Source organism: Saccoglossus kowalevskii, chromosome 6, assembly GCF_978046115.1.
Source record: "Saccoglossus kowalevskii chromosome 6, keSacKowa6.1, whole genome shotgun sequence".
Lineage (NCBI taxonomy): Eukaryota > Metazoa > Hemichordata > Enteropneusta > Harrimaniidae > Saccoglossus > Saccoglossus kowalevskii.
In genome coordinates this window covers 15,378,139-15,394,740 of record NC_140646.1, presented here as the reverse complement: position 1 = coordinate 15,394,740, position 16,602 = coordinate 15,378,139, and the positions used below count along the sequence as shown (strand labels likewise).

Below are 16,602 nucleotides of genomic sequence, written 5' to 3'. Positions count from 1 at the left end.
CCTGTTTATGTATCATTACATCCGCACTTTACTAATTTTAAAAGGCGGTGGTCGTCGCGCAGCGCGTGTTCGAATTTCATGTAAATAAACAATGTATTTTACACGCCATGAGTCCCATATCGAACAGGACGCGGCGCGACATCCACAGCGCTTTAAGAAGAAGCCGCTTTTATTTTTTGTATGGGTTTGCCTACACCTACTACCACGAACATGTGTGCGGGGTACCTCGAATCATCCTGTTTTACAGCTGGGTTCCCCAATCAAATAGTTACCATTATGTGGGCGTCTTTATTTCAATTTCTTTCCTACGGCTTCGGTTAATACGTAATGTAATTATTGTTATAGTATTATACTGTTTATGTGTCTCATAAGCCAGGACGTTTAATTTTAACGTAGAGCTAACTCCAAGATACTAGTAAACGTATCGTTCATCGACATACTGACACCATGGTGAACTAAACTAATGAGCCGTGCCTCTCATAGATGATCTAGTATGTAAAACAACAAGTCTGACTGTACGTCACAAAACTGTAAAACAAAAACAGCCGAGAGATACTCGTATCTGACATGCAGGGTCAATGTTTGTACTAAGTATGTTGCTGTACTTCCGGCTCACATCTGGACGTCGAATTTACCTCTGGTGGTATTTTTTTAAGTAGTTGACCAGGTTTTTTTTAAGTAGAGGTCCGGTTTTGAGTACCGGACCGGTTTTCTGTCAAGTAGCGGATCGATTTCTAGTAGCGGACGGATTGTATATATAGGCCACCGTACAGTAGACTAGAATGTAATCAATAGTGTGAGGTTGGTAGACTTATATTCAGGAGGTATGACTCATCGGAGTTAATTAAATGAGAAAGCTCTAGATATAAAATAAATGCATACCACAATTAATATAATACATGCAGATTTTACCAACAGTAAACAGGGTGTCATATATCTAATTAGGCATAGGTTACCACTTATTTTTTGTTTATTATACTTCTATTAATTATCTACCACGTATCATGTATATGTATCCTCGGTATTGAGATGTAAATGCCCAGTTGCCAGTTCGACTTTCACGTTTCACAATTGAATTGCACTTCAGCAGCAGTATTTCGAAATTCCCTACACGTTTTCTTGACATCCTTTACTCTTTTAAGCAATAATTGACAAACACTGTATTTCCATGTGATTAACTTAAGATATGTAACACACTGTTGGGTAAACAGTGTTACTCGAAATAGTCACTGGAAAAAAGTTATAGATAGATTCTCAGAAATAACATTTTCAGTAGGGGTTATCCATGAAACAAAGACGAACCCGTTAACAGTGATTTCGAAAATAATTTTTCATTTGAAAGTACAAATCGTTACGGACGGTTCATAAGAGGTTGTTTTCAGAAGAGGTTGCATGGATGCAAACATCAATCTATTAAATTTCGCCAGAAATGTAGACACGGTTACCGTGGCAACAACAATTTCGGGTATGTTGTTTTTATTTATAACTCAAAAGGTTCAGAAGGAAATGGCTGACGCGGGGAACAATCAATTAAATTTTAGGTACATAGGGGAATCTTATTGCCCAATAAAACATCAATTTTTAAAACGATGTTTTCAAGTCGAAAACAAGTCGATGGATTCTCAGGAGGGGTTGTGTTCTATATACCAGTCGATTATATTTTGGTAGGGACGTGGATTAGTTTTCCAAGGAAATACCACTGTCATTTACAACTAGAAAAAACTATTGAAAGATTTTCATAACATTTTCAGGAGGAGTTTCTCTTACAAACGTGACTCTGGTTGCCATGGTAACATCAATTTTGGGAATGACTTTGTATTTATATATGTTCAAAGACGTGTCGATGGGTTCTATTAAAAAGTTAAGGAGGGGGCGTTGGATACGAATCAACCGATTACATTTTTGTTGTCAGATAACTAGAAATGTTAATGAAAACAAGAGTTTAAGAAGTGGGTTATACAATAACCAAGGAGTTCGATTCTATGAGAGATTGGACTCCAGTTGCTATGGAAATATATTTTAAAGAACTCTTCGCCATTTACAGATACATTGTATAATCGTTGCATTGTTCTTCGAGCGAACAAATCTACTCAAGGCTCAATTTGGTCTTTATATTTAGTGAGCTTACGTGAGAATGATTAAAGTATACCCTTGTAATTTCCGTCTTGAAGGAGGTTTGCGTTTTCGGAGTGCATTCTGGTTTAAAGCGTATTACTCTTCTTTGTTCAATCATTCAAGGGAGCATATTGAATAACTACACTGTGCAAACATTCGATAATGCAATGTTCTGAGCTACTAGCGAAGAAGTATATAAGAAAGCTGACTACGTGGCATCATCTGCCTGATAACAGTTCAATCAAAATTATGACGGGGGGAAACAGACCCAAATCTAAGTAGAAATGTTTAGATAGGAAATTGGAGTTTATTCTATACAATAACGAAATATCCGGAAACAATACAAATTGTGAAAATAGACTCGTCAGTTGCAGAAATGATGACAAGATATCCGTAACGATCAATTTCGTATTGCGCCGAATCTCAAAATGAAGTTAATATGTCAATTACAAGTAGATTATATATGTATTTTAATAACCCTCTACTTTATCGTGCTTTGCCCTTTGTTTAGTGAAATAATGAACCACGTCAGCTATAGCGTGTGAGGGCGTAACATACTCCTACGCATGAATTATACGATCCAATTTAACAGAAATAATCTTAAGTCCAATGCGTTTATTACTTTGCCGCTCGAGGCAGTCATCAATATTAAAGCTTGGCTTGCTTCTTCCCTGCATTCAACTTAATATCATCGAAGTGAAAGTCGTTTTTAAAGCTGGGATCAGTGAGCGCCGGTCTGTCTAATCTGAACACGTCTATTGGATATTGACTGTTCCCATCGATTGCCATCTGGCTAAGTATCTTGCCCAGCAAACAGCTAAATCTGTTAAAGGCAAGAAGTAAATTATTCATGAATGACAGCATGGATTGAGAAAAGAGTCGCATTGCGCATGAGCGTGGGTCCGTCACATTAACACATCGCGCACCCACACTCATAAAATGGTTAGGATTATAGCAAATCATCCAATTTAGATGTGTCTTTGCACTTGTAGGTGATATCAGGAACTGCGAGAAAGCAAAACTACAATAAATCTATAGGCAGTCTTACGAGCACACCGCACTAAAACACCAGACGGAACTACCGTAAAAGTTGGAGTGTCGGGTGATGCAATTGTCACGGCCCCTTAAGTTATTTGAAATTAAACAATATTTTGATAGGCGAGGCGACCCATGCCGAAAAACGATCGCAAACAATATTTGTAACTAAAAATTACAAAAATGTGAACATTCTAGCCTGCAATTGGCAAATGTTCGGTAGCCCCGAAACAAAACTACGGGGCGCAGGGGGTGGCGAGCAGACCCCCCCCCCCCCAATGCGAAATTTCGTTCCGCCGCCTCTGGTATATTAAGATAACATGTAATTCACTCACTTGAATGCGTGCCCGGCACCATTACATACAATCACCTGTGGAAACCCTTTTGCAGTCAACGTATCAATTACAAAATTTCTGTCGGGTGGCATGGCATACAAACAGGTTTTTGTGTACAACTTCGGACCAAGTGCCTGTCAGTGGAAATACCGGGTATACAATCAGAATGAATATTATTGAATAGTGATATAACAGAGAATAGTCGTCGTATTAAAATGCGCTATTTTATTAGGTATTTAGCGTTAGTAGAAGTAGAAGCAAATATTTCTACAACGAAAGCTGAATACAGCTACCATGCTCATCTGATTCGACATTCTTTTTGGAAAGAAGTGACTCTTATGGGATAAAATGCAGTGTGTGTGTGTCGGTCGATTGTTATTTCGCACTTGTGGATTCTTGTTATTAGTTTTGTTTTGTTTTTATGAACTCATAGTTTGTATATATTTAAGTTTTTGTAAATTACCTTTGGTATATACTTCCCGAAGAATTCCATACACAATTTCTCTCTGATTGGATCAGGGTTATATGTTCTAGTTTCTGGTGTAACTGACGGTCCCCCTGCATCGATTCCGATCTTACTGCCGGTGTTACCGTGGATCGGTAAGCCATAAAAGTCGTATCCTGGATCGTGGAATATCCATACTGGAAAGCTGAAAAAAAAGCATGCCAGCAAAAACTTTATTCAGTCAATGAAATATGGCGAAACCGATTCCCTGTACGTACAGGTAAATCCGATACGCATGCGCATTAAAGTTTGTTCAGTATTTCATAGAAAATATGTGTTCTGCCAAAGTTTTATTTCAAGAAAACTCATATCATTATTTATTTATCAAGATATATTTGAACATACTTATTCACATCACCGCATTATGGTATATACTGTTTAACATTTGTGTTTATATTACACCCGATTTAACATGGATAATCCGAGCAATAAAAAAAACACATAAACAAATACATGACTGAAAAATAGATAACATTAACTTATTTAACGCTCTCTTACTTGTCCTTGGTGAATTCTTTTATGTTTGGCGTAGCAAAGTAAGTAACTTGTTCCTGGGTAACTGTCAAGGGGATATGTACACCAACAGAACCCAACACGTGGTTTGTCCATGCACCTGACGTGATGACAACACGACGACAACGAAAGAGTCCCTGATTGGTGTAGACCTAAGAATGACGAGAAGTAGGCAAAGCAATGAACATAATGATATATTCATGTATTTTGTAAATAAATATATCTTCGACTTTGAAGCGAGGCAGTTACACGGCGCGGTTTCGAGTTTCGTCTAAAAATCAAAGAATATTTAAGGTAGAAGCCTACTCATAAATTAAAATACCCAGAATTTATTCATTTTGCAATAAACTGTACTCCAAGGTAATACAAGGATATTGACATAAAAAAAGTTGGAGGTCACCAGCCTTTTTTTCGAGAAATTGATGGTTGTATTTTTAGTGGTAAGCTGTCATTTTGACACTATTATCATGCTTTTACCATAGGTTTCTATGGCAGAGATATTATGCAATATCTCAAAATATAGCCTGGTGACATAGGCTGAACAAATCGTATATTGTTAAAGACGAAGTACTTTATGTTGTTCTGAATTATTTAAAAAATCTGGGTTTTAAGAAATGTTAAAAATGCAATTTTTCTTTAACATTGTGTTAATCTATGGAATTGTTCTAAAAATAGCAATTTTCAAGAAATATTGAGACACGTTTCTCATAAAAGCTTAACTGTAACACACAAAATAATGCTATGTAATTGTACATAATAAACTAATGAACATTGTCATGCGATTTATGACCAATTTTTTCAAAAATTATTAGGCTTCTACCTTAAGTGCGCTGTAGTGCGTTGTGTAATAGACTGACAACTTTTGCCAACGTAACAGTCGAAGCTGTTGACTTACGACGCATGTGTTTTCCCACTGAACAGTTAATGCAAATGTCACTGCGACTGGTTATACCAATCGATTGCGAAGTCCAACACTGAAAATTATATCTTGGCTCACACGGTAAACAGATTTCAAATTAAACAGTTCCCCAATAGTGCATATACTAAGTTAAAACACCATGATTGGAATTTGTATCAAAGCGAACGCAATTTGCTCTTTTTTGAAAACATTTTCTACAAGAAATGACATGCTTGTATTTCGAACTGTTTTATTTAACATGATACCAGGTAAGTAAGCCTAGGATTTGGTAGTGGAATTTTAGCAAAAAAAGTCGGTTTATAGTGAAATATTTGGCTTACACACTTTAAGGCACTAGTCAACTTGGTCAAAAGTATCTATAGAACACGAGTATATTTCCGAACGTAACTATACAGCACAATCCAATCATGTACGCACGATGCGCACGATATATTTACAGAGAATTTGGGTGCACCACTTTCATGTACTTTTCGTTTATTTTCTATGGTTACCGTAATGGTTTGGCATCCAGTGATTACATAGGATGGAAGGGAATCAGATTTTTAATTTCATTATTTCATTTTATCCGAGACAGACTCACGAATCTGTCTTCACACTGGAAGCATACAATACCTACCTACCTAATGAATAATCAAGGTGTATAAATACGATATGCGAGTATACATTGTGTCCTTCGGTAAATACAGATTGAAGGCTGGTCGGGTGCGCTGTTACATTACACCTGGGGGAACATCTAAAACTGTGCACACCATATGGCAAAGACGGGTGATACAGAAGCGTAATACCCACCCTAGGATCAATTTAATAATTAAGTTTTATCCTCCACCAGGGATTTGGTGTAAGCTAATATATTAAGGTTTCTATGCAAGACGTCAAAATTCGCGCATAAATATTAAAATAAATATCATGCGACCACCCTCGTGACCCCGAAATTTACGGATTTCACATTTCCTCCAGGCCTACTGTGGATAGTGTTTGTTTCCCGGCATTCCATGCGACGTGGGGGGGGGGGCAACGTCAGCACTACAAACGCTGATCATAATGACATAGATGGATGATCTGATTAGATTACATTAGATTAGATATATTATTGCAACGTCACACGAGCCCCCTCCCCTCCCCTAATTAGATTGCAACATATTCTGATCCTTCGCGCGATTTATTTTGGTCATACATATTCATCGTTATTTAACTGTAATTGTAACTGTAATGCGGTAATAGTGGTGTAAGTTTTCATTTAATTGTCCATTACTTTAATCTACTCACCAAGGCGTGCACACCATCTTTATCTTTCTCCAACTTCAGAACTTTACAGTTTTCCCGAATCGTCGCGCCATGTTTTCTCGCTAATTGTATATGAGTAGCGTTAGCCATGGCAGCATCTACCAGACCAGAGTCCTTCTGATACAACCCAGTAATGTTAGGTCCAGTTGTGAACTGGGGAAACCTCTTACAAATCTGTTCTCCACTCAGGCGTTCAAATCTACAATAACCATCATTAATATAATGATTACACAATGCATGGCATCTAGCGACGTCGAAATGACGTGAATGGCTAAACGCATTTAGTTTTATGTAACAATTATGTTTTGTTTTGTAGTTGTTCCCAATTATATTAGTGGGTCGATATGGCATAGTAGTTAGCGCGCTTCAATGAGTGCGTGGATTAGGATCCCTGTTTCTTTTTTTATATGAGTATTCCTTTTCCTTTCCCATTAAATCTCTAAAAATCTATTTTTTAATTGAAGGACATTTACTGATCCGTGAATTCGATGCCGTGAATTCAATCATTTTGCACATGTACATCACAGAAACTCTTCGTCGCTAGAGGGCGCACTTTATAAGAAGGGTCGAGTTTGTTAATAATGTTTATCTCTGCAAAAATCGAAAGAGACGGCGAATACGTCTAATACTTACGGTATATTTTGTTTAGCCATAGCGTCGGCCCACAAGTCAAGTTTAAACGCCTGTGGTTGATCTGCTCTTGTAAATTCCAATCCGCCGCATCTGTACACTAACTGTACGCCGGATTCTTTTTCAACTTCTTCAAACGTTGTATACGTATCTCGTACTAGCTTGGTATAACACTCTTCGTGATATAGCATTCGACTGAAGAATTGAAAACCTGAACATTATTTTCATTGAAAAATCGATAATAAAATGTCTACATCGTAAATTATTTCTAGTGGATTAATATATGATTGCATTTTACAATGTCAGTATGATTCATCCATCAACAAATACCGGACCTAGACTTTGGAACACGTTTCGTAAATCAACATTTTCTAATACTGTACTGTTACAACTTGTCATTTCCTGAAAATGCTATTTAGTATTTTTTGGAAGCCCATATATAAGCGAATAAAATGACCTTCAAAATCATACGATCATACCAAAAGTGAAAAAGCCTGAATTCAGGCATCTGAAATGTTTTTTTAATGTGTATAGTTCTTCAGGTGAAATCCATATAACTTCTCTAAAATTTTAAATTCGTTGCACCCACGTGTGGATTTTATTTTATGTGTGTCCTCTTATACCAGGAGTTCCTGTGAACTTACAAATATATATTTCCATCCGTTTAATTGAAGTTTCAATGTTAGCACTTGATCAATGAATACGATGTCCAATTGTTATATCACCATCTATTTGGTTAAATGTTAAAGTACTCATATCCTGCTCACGGTGTCGTTGATGCTACTAACTTCGACATCACAGTCCCCCAACGCCGGTGTTGAGAAACTGTATTTCAATGCATACTTTTCATTGATTATTAAGTAATTCAAATTACTAGTATCAACAGAAATTCCTTTTCGAGGGATGGCACATTCAGCAATTGAATCATGATGAGAAAAAAAACAGTTTCTGGACAGAATTCCTTTGTAACATTTTGCTATGTAAGATTGTGGCGTATTCCAAAATAGTCTGTTGTATCACAAAATATTACCTTCAAGTTGTAAGAGACAGTCTTTGTATAATGAGAAAAAAACGTGTCTATAAATTGCTTTATTGAACCATGGAACTATAAACCCCTATGATTGAACTATTATTATCTTTAGCACGTCAGTAAAAATATGTTTAGATACATATTTATTATTGAAACCAATGCTAAAACATATGTCATTATCGTTAATTTAGTACTGTTTAATGAATGAGTGGCGTGTTATAGAACTAAGAAACTTGTGGGGGTAATATAAATGCACCCAGAATCAATATTAATCAGTCTTGAGTCGCCGTCTAAGAAAACCTACACAAGATCTGTATATAATAGGGCTTCACATGATACAACTTACTATATTAAACGAAAGACAAGAGTCAGATACAGAAACATTATCTAACCTCAGTCACATCTGAAATGTACATATGCTTACTATAATATGTCATTATGTGGTAATTCATGACAAAATACGTTTATAACATTGAAACAAAATTTCTTTGTGAAAAGAAACACGTGTCTTGAATAGTTTACTGACTTAAAGAATTAGAAACAATAATTTCTGGCAGTGATGGAAAATCCTTCAATTGGTACCACATGTTCGCTTGGTCGTCGTCTGAAGGACAATACTACATACGAATCGTGGATATGGCGAATTTTGATTCGTTAGACGGTTTTCATTTTAATGGTTTACTACAGGGTTCATACTGAGAGGTAACATTTATAAACAAATATTAAATGTTATAGGTCTCTTTTGTTGTAGATGTAGACGTACGGTTTTCGTTTGATATATCTGAATGTACTTACATAATACGAGAGTGGTCTTGTGATCCACCGTTATCATGTCCAAGTTTGAATTGCTCCAGTCCCAATACATCTGCAAACAAAAATACAATGCAATCAATTTGTTATCATACCCCGTAATCAAAGACCAAATCATGCCACATGAATGCGGTCACCAGCTCCGTATTCAGCGAGTATTGCATTTTCTTGGCCATTAATCAATGTGTAATGGCGTTATTAATTTAGCAATTTATTTTAATGATGAATGTTGAATTATGCATAAGGCATGCTTGACAATGTGGACAATTGACAAAAAAAGCTTTATTTTTTGTGGAAAAGAAATTAAGTTATTGAACATGTGGCCTGGTTTCCGATAGTCAAGTCTTTCTTTGTACAGCGTGATACACACTTAATTGTATGTATAATTTATGTTGAACCATAGACCCTCCTCTACTGGGGGGTCTATGGTTGAACAATGTATTTAAGCGAGACCCGGAAGTTGAATATGTACGGTTCGATTGAGCTGAAACAAAGACACCCAGGCACGGCTTTAAAAAACAAAACAATGCACATACCGCCGAGAAACCACGCGGATAGAATGGGATATTTTATCCGGAACGCTGACAATATACCGTCACCAAAGGTTAAATAAAAACTGCAGTACATCCATATGTGCTAAGATGCACCAAAACGACCGACCCCTTTACTAGATTGCTCCAAACATATAAAAGCACTGTGTACAAACATTTTACCTTTGCCAGCTCTCTTTGCAAGCCAATACGTTGCAGCACTACCAATACCGCCGCAGCCGATAACAATATACTCGAAATACTGGGGTTCACTTGGTGTAGCCATTTCTCACGACTTCGGTTGTGATTGTTTCACGCACACTTGAGTTAGCTGCAGACAGTCTTCTCATCTGAAGTTTCAAGGACAAAATGTGATCATCACGATGATTGACATCCAGCTATGGACAAAGTCCATTCGCTACAGGTTGACTTATGAACTCTGATACAGCAGAGGTCAACCAGGTTAGTGTTATGTCGTCGATCCATGCTGCCATACACTAGCCATATACTATTTTTCATCAAATGGATATTTTTGTGTTTGCATTTTCCTTTCCAAAAATAGCGGACGGGTTTATATCCTATATATACTATATATCGACTATACTAGTATACTAGTATCGCGTGTCTGTGGAGTTAATGTAAATAAAATAAAATCAAGCGTGTTTTTACAGAGAGTGTTGTTTGTATGGAAAGCCACAGCTATCTTAAGTCGTGAAATATTATGTCATGTAGTGCATTTACCATGTTGTGTAGTGCATTTACCATGTTGTGTAGTGCATTTACCTTGTTGTGTAGTGCATTTACCATGTTATGTAGTGCATTTACCTTGTTGTGTAGTGCATTTACCTTGTTGTGTAGTGCATTTACCTTGTTGTGTAGTGCATTTACCATGTTGTGTAGTGCATTTACCATGTTATGTAGTGCATTTACCTTGTTGTGTGGTGCATTTACCATGTTATGTAGTGCATTCACCATGTTGTGTGGTGCATTTACCATGTTATGTAGTGCATTTACCATGTTGTGTAGTGCATTTACCTTGTTGTGTAGTGCATTTACCTTGTTGTGTAGTGCATTTACCTTGTTGTGTAGTGCATTTACCTTGTTGTGTGGTGCATTTACCATGTTATGTAGTGCATTCACCATGTTGTGTGGTGCATTTACCATGTTGTGTAGTGCATTTACCATGTTGTGTAGTGCATTTACCATGTTGTGTGGTGCATTTACCTTGTTGTGTAGTGCATTTACCTTGTTGTGTAGTGCATTTACCTTGTTGTGTAGTGCATTTACCATGTTGTGTAGTGCATTTACCATGTTGTGTAGTGCATTTACCATGTTATGTAGTGCATTTACCTTGTTGTGTAGTGCATTTACCTTGTTGTGTAGTGCATTTACCATGTTGTGTAGTGCATTTACCTTGTTGTGTAGTGCATTTACCTTGTTGTGTAGTGCATTTACCTTGTTGTGTCGTGTATTTATCACATGACAGGTTTACTGAGCAGCTTCATCAATTAGCAAAGAATTTTGCCCCAATAATGGAATGACCTATAAATTAGTTTTGAGGAATGCGGCATATGGAATTGTGTATGGAATGTTCAATATATTAAATATTCGTCAGTGTGATTCCCATGAGGCCATTTCTAGTTTAGTCCAATGTGAATAAGTTTGTAACCAGGCTACCATTTTAAAAATTGCTAAAAATAAATTTAAATCATTAATTGTGAAGAAATCTGGACTTTAATCAGTCTATTATTTGGCCTATACAGACTTCCATGATTTCATAGTAGTTTCCTTTCAATTGAATTAAAAATACTATTTTCATTGAAAATCAAACTTTAGAATCAGTTACAGGAACAGAGATCTGTTTAGATTTGAAAACTAAAAACATTTTTTGCAGTATTAACAGATGATTGGGATTCATTCATGGACTTTAACGAATCACTGAACAGCATTGTCAGATTGCATTTCCCCGAAAGCGCGGCACAGTTGGAGGCGTGCTTACGAACCACGCCGAGTTTACGACTTGGTTAGCCTCGCTCAACTGGTTCGTAACCAGTCTTGTGATTGGTTCTTGAAAAATTCTGAACAGGCCACGCCACCTGTGCGTGCTTTCTGTGTAACCGTTAATTGTTCGTAAATGGATTCAATTTTTGTAGTTTTCTTGATTTATTCTAGTGATATCGGTAAAATAAGTCTTTGGCGAAATTTGAAAGAGCAACTAATATTGTTCAAGCTCGTATTTTTTATAGATTTTATTTTTTATTCTTTCCGTCTGTTTTTCGAGTTTAAAAAATATGGGCTCACTGGACCCTTCATCCCTTGTCTATATCTTACACTAGATACCAGCCGATACCTCCCCCGCCCCGCTCATAGTTACTGTGTACAGTTGATTATAGTTCCTGGGCTCCCTGTGGTCAGCCATGCCAGATACTATTTGTGGATCTATTGTTTTCTGCCTGGAAATTTTGCAGTATTGTATCCAATTCCAGCTCATACTTGATTTTACGATGTTTGCTGCAAAGGACCGCGCGAAGTGAGAGAATTATGATGTCATGCGTAAGAACCGTATTACGGCGTCGCAAAATTTTCATTGCCGTATTTCATTTTACGACTCACAGCACAACATGGTGAATGCACCACATAACGAGACGAATGGACATCATAACACAGTGTACCACAAGACAACATTACAAACGCACCACCCAACAAGACGAAAGGACATCACAACAAGATGAAATCACAGCATAACATGGCGGATAGTATGCATTTTTACGATATGATTTAGACTTGCATACAGTCTCTTGTTTATTTTGTTGATGTTTATAAATCCTATATATAAAATATGTTTTTGAAATTCAGTCCCTCACCCCTTGGCTATTATCGCCGATTTTTCGTCGCCGAAGTGATTTACATCGTCAATTTTGGTTCCCGAATGTCTGTAATAAATAACCTATTTAACCGCTTGACTGAATTAATGATATTATCTAAAAATTATAGAAGATTTTGCGAAAATCGGTCGTTTGTGGAGGCATTTTCGCTCGGAAACGCAAGGGCGATGAGACTCCATTTTCAAGGACGCAGGTTGTTTGGATCGGACTTTTTGTTTTGTATCAAGTTCGTTGTAAGTCAAGAGACATAACAACGTTGTTTTAGTGAATACAGAATATGTGCTGTTTCAATACAGGATTTTGATATCGGGCAATCGGGCAATTTTAACATTTCTTACTGGAGCGTCCCCTGTATAAATGGTTCTCTACTCTTCAAAAAATGGCAATGGTACTAGTCCAGAATAGACTTCCTGTTCAGCGGAATGGATGGAAATACCAGTTACATCACTCATGAAGATTGATGATTTGATTGCTGGCCGGGATAGATGTATTTAGTGTTCATTTCTATGCAATATGTCTACACTTGCGATTCTCAATTTCGATGTGTAAAATCATATCGCTGCTATGGACGCCGACGGCTGATGTTTTGGTTCTGCGCATGGCATGGGCACCGTCCCTCAACACGGTATATTCTGACGTTTACTTGGTTGTATTTGTTTATATACTAGTTAGACACTGACAACAAGTAAGTAAACTGGCCGAGACATAGTTTACATTACAATCTCATGCTTCCGAACAATCCGATATTTATGCTGGAGAACAAAGTATACAAGTACTGTCTACGATATACTGCAAAGTGGAAATAATATACCTATGTAACCGTTGTTGATTTGTACAAAATTCCAGGAACACAAAACAAAACAACTAACAACAATCGACAAAACAAACAACAAAAAAACACTACGCAGTCACTGTAGCCACGCCAGTGAGAAAAATATACTGTGGAACTCATGGCAATTGTAAATACAGAATAAATATATGTCAGTAAATACAATATGCAATATAAAAAAATGCAGTTTGCAGCCTCTATGGATAAGTTCACAGTTGTGAGCTGAACTTAAAATGTCATTAGGATTTCAACATGCAAAAAAATGCAATATTAAGACAAGGAAAATGCTTTCTTGTCAAGGCTATATACTAAATTCCCTTATCCTGGGGGTATTTTTGTGAGTGTACATGCATGCATTAAAATTATCAAAACTTTAAACGTAATCATAGTACAAATGTAAAGTAAACAAAATTATCGAGTGATTTTGGATTTGGTGGGAAAGTAGCCGAAATGCTGTGAGATTGCCTAATTGGTGGTGGGAATTGCCAAGCCAGTTTATAAAATAGTGAACAGTGAAACATTTTCGTAAATATTACTGACCGCGAAAGTCGCCCACCGCGAAGTGTCTTGTTTACTAAAATAAATATAGATTTCACGCAGAGAAAAAACAAAAACACAAGATATCGATCAGATATATTCTCATTATTTTACACTCATTTCAGATTAACAAAAAGTTGGTTGTGGTTATTTTTTAAAAAAATATTTAGAAACTCAACATAGCGGTTGGAACCCATCCGACAAACGACATAAACTTTGAATGTGACATCGCATTGATTTGAGAGCCCACCGATCAGTTTCCTACATAGGGTGTGGTATCGAATCTATACAACTGCATTTATAAGTGTTTATACAAATATACAGTAACAGCAACCACAGGTAACCCCAAATTAAATTTGTTTATAATTAATACGATTTAATTTTATCGAGTGCGGTGTTGTAAATGTCAACTCCGTAATTGATAGATGCACTACATAACGTGGTAAATGCACTACATAGCATGATAAATGCACTACATAACATGGTCAATGCACTACATAACATGGTAAATGCACTACATAACATAGTGAATTCACTACATAACATAGTAAATGCACTACACAACATCGTAAATGCACTACACAACATGATGAAAGCACTACACAACATGATGAATGCACTACACAACATGATGAATGCACTACACAACATGATAAATGCACTACATAACATGATAAATGCACTACATAACATAATAAATGCACTACACAACATGATAAATGCACTACATAACATGATAAATGCACTACATAACATGATAAATGCAATACATAACATGATAAATACACTACATAACATAGTAAATGCACTACACAACATCGCAAATGCACTATATAACATGGTAAATGCACTACACAACATGATAAATGCACTACACAACATGGTAAATGCATTACACAACATGATAAATGCACTACATAACATGGTAAATGCACTACACAACATGATAAATGCACTACACAGCATGATAAATGCACTACATAACATGATAAAGGCCACTACATAACATAGTAAATGCACTACACAACATGATAAATGCACTACCTAACATGGTAAATGCACTACACAACATGGTAAATGCACTACATAACATGGTAAATGCACTACATAACATGGTAAATGCACTACACAATAAGGTAAATGCACTACATAACATGATAAATGCACCGCATGACATGGTAAATGCACTACATAACATGATAAATGCACCGCATGACATGGTAAATGCACTACACAATATGATATTGTACGACTTAAGATAGCTGTGGCTTTCCATATGTTTGCATTCTAAACACTGTGAAACGAGCAAATGTACAGCGATTAGCTGCCGTGAGGCAATTGGTGTAGTCTCACAGGGAGCCAATGACTGAGTCGGGGGGGGGCTAAAACGTGGAATTCTTAGTACCTGTAGACGGTAGAAGGGGGAGCGGTAATTAAAATAGAGTGTGCCAACATAAGTCATAAAACAACAACATAATTGTCTCTCGCTGTATCGCCGATAACTGGTTTAACGCATATTCAGTTTCTGCTTGAAATCGGCTGCGAGACTTTCAACTCCCGGGGTGACACTGTTTACGATTTTATTTGATTTTCAGATAAAAAAAAATAATCATCAATATTGTATATTCTTGCCCAGTGTAATCGTTAGTTACATTGACGCACAGGTACAAGGTCACATTGCTTTACCTGACAGCTATCAAACAATAGAAGAACAACGTAGAGGGCATAACACTCGTGATAATAAAACGCGTACTTGATGTTGATTGTTCGTTGTTAGAAGGGACGGGGCGTTGGAAAAAATTGGGAGGCATGACTTTCGTGAAAAAAACACACAAATATATCGCTACAATGGGCTTACATAAAGTCAGAGGAATAACACGTAGATAGGACGTAAATGGCGCGGTAATGGTTCAAATGATGGTGTTATGAGGCCGAATAGTTATTTTTTAATAGTTTTTATTTCGAGAACCAGCTCTTAACTTAAAGTTGAAAACTGTATTTTACATTTCTGTATTATTTATAATTAAAGAACCAAACCATACTACTTCTCCTTAAGTTATTAATTGATGTCACTGATTTTATTTAGTATTGTAACATGTATGTCAAATATTCTGATTGAATTCAGACTCCCCGGTCCGGTATGATAACCATGAATTGGATGAATACTAAAGAGTCGAGTGTATCTGCAATGCTATTAACGTCCGGTCCACTGTAAAACAACATTCCTTTAATCTGGATATCGGTGGTGTATGAAGTTATTTCACATTCATTCATCAAAGATTATGTCTGGCTTTGAATCACCCAGGGACACAGGCGGCGCCATGGTTTGGGTGACGAAAAGGGACCGTTTTGTTTTCAAATGAGGAAGAAACTGCACTCTAACTTACAGATCAATAATAGATGTCGTCGTGGGAGAACAAACTCGGTCTGTAAGATGGATTTATAGAATTTCCTCTGTATGGTTCTAGAACTCCTTCTGGGTGTTCTTAGTTTTGCGGTTATCATCCATGATAATTACCGCGAAATCATACAATAGTGTGATGTCATGATTTTGTTCTAATCTACCTTATAAATGCTGATGGAAACAAAGTGGTTTTTTTCTTGAATGCATGTTTGTTAAAAATTTAAAACACTTGAACTATAAT

General features: G+C 36.7%; 1 protein-coding gene across 1 annotated transcript; it reads right to left on the bottom strand.

The window, feature by feature from the left end:
• Positions 1 to 2,402: 2,402 nt before the first annotated feature.
• LOC100369723 (uncharacterized) lies at positions 2,403 to 10,086 on the bottom strand. The gene is made up of 8 exons (XM_078011122.1): positions 9,890 to 10,086; positions 9,162 to 9,231; positions 7,340 to 7,531; positions 6,689 to 6,905; positions 4,489 to 4,655; positions 3,949 to 4,135; positions 3,486 to 3,619; positions 2,403 to 2,938 (listed from the first exon to the last, which is right to left on the bottom strand). The coding sequence occupies exons 1-8, from the start codon at positions 9,990 to 9,992 to the stop codon at positions 2,764 to 2,766; spliced, it is 1,245 nt and encodes a 414-aa protein (XP_077867248.1). The 5' UTR covers positions 9,993 to 10,086; the 3' UTR covers positions 2,403 to 2,763.
• Between the last annotated feature and the right edge of the window lie 6,516 nt (positions 10,087 to 16,602).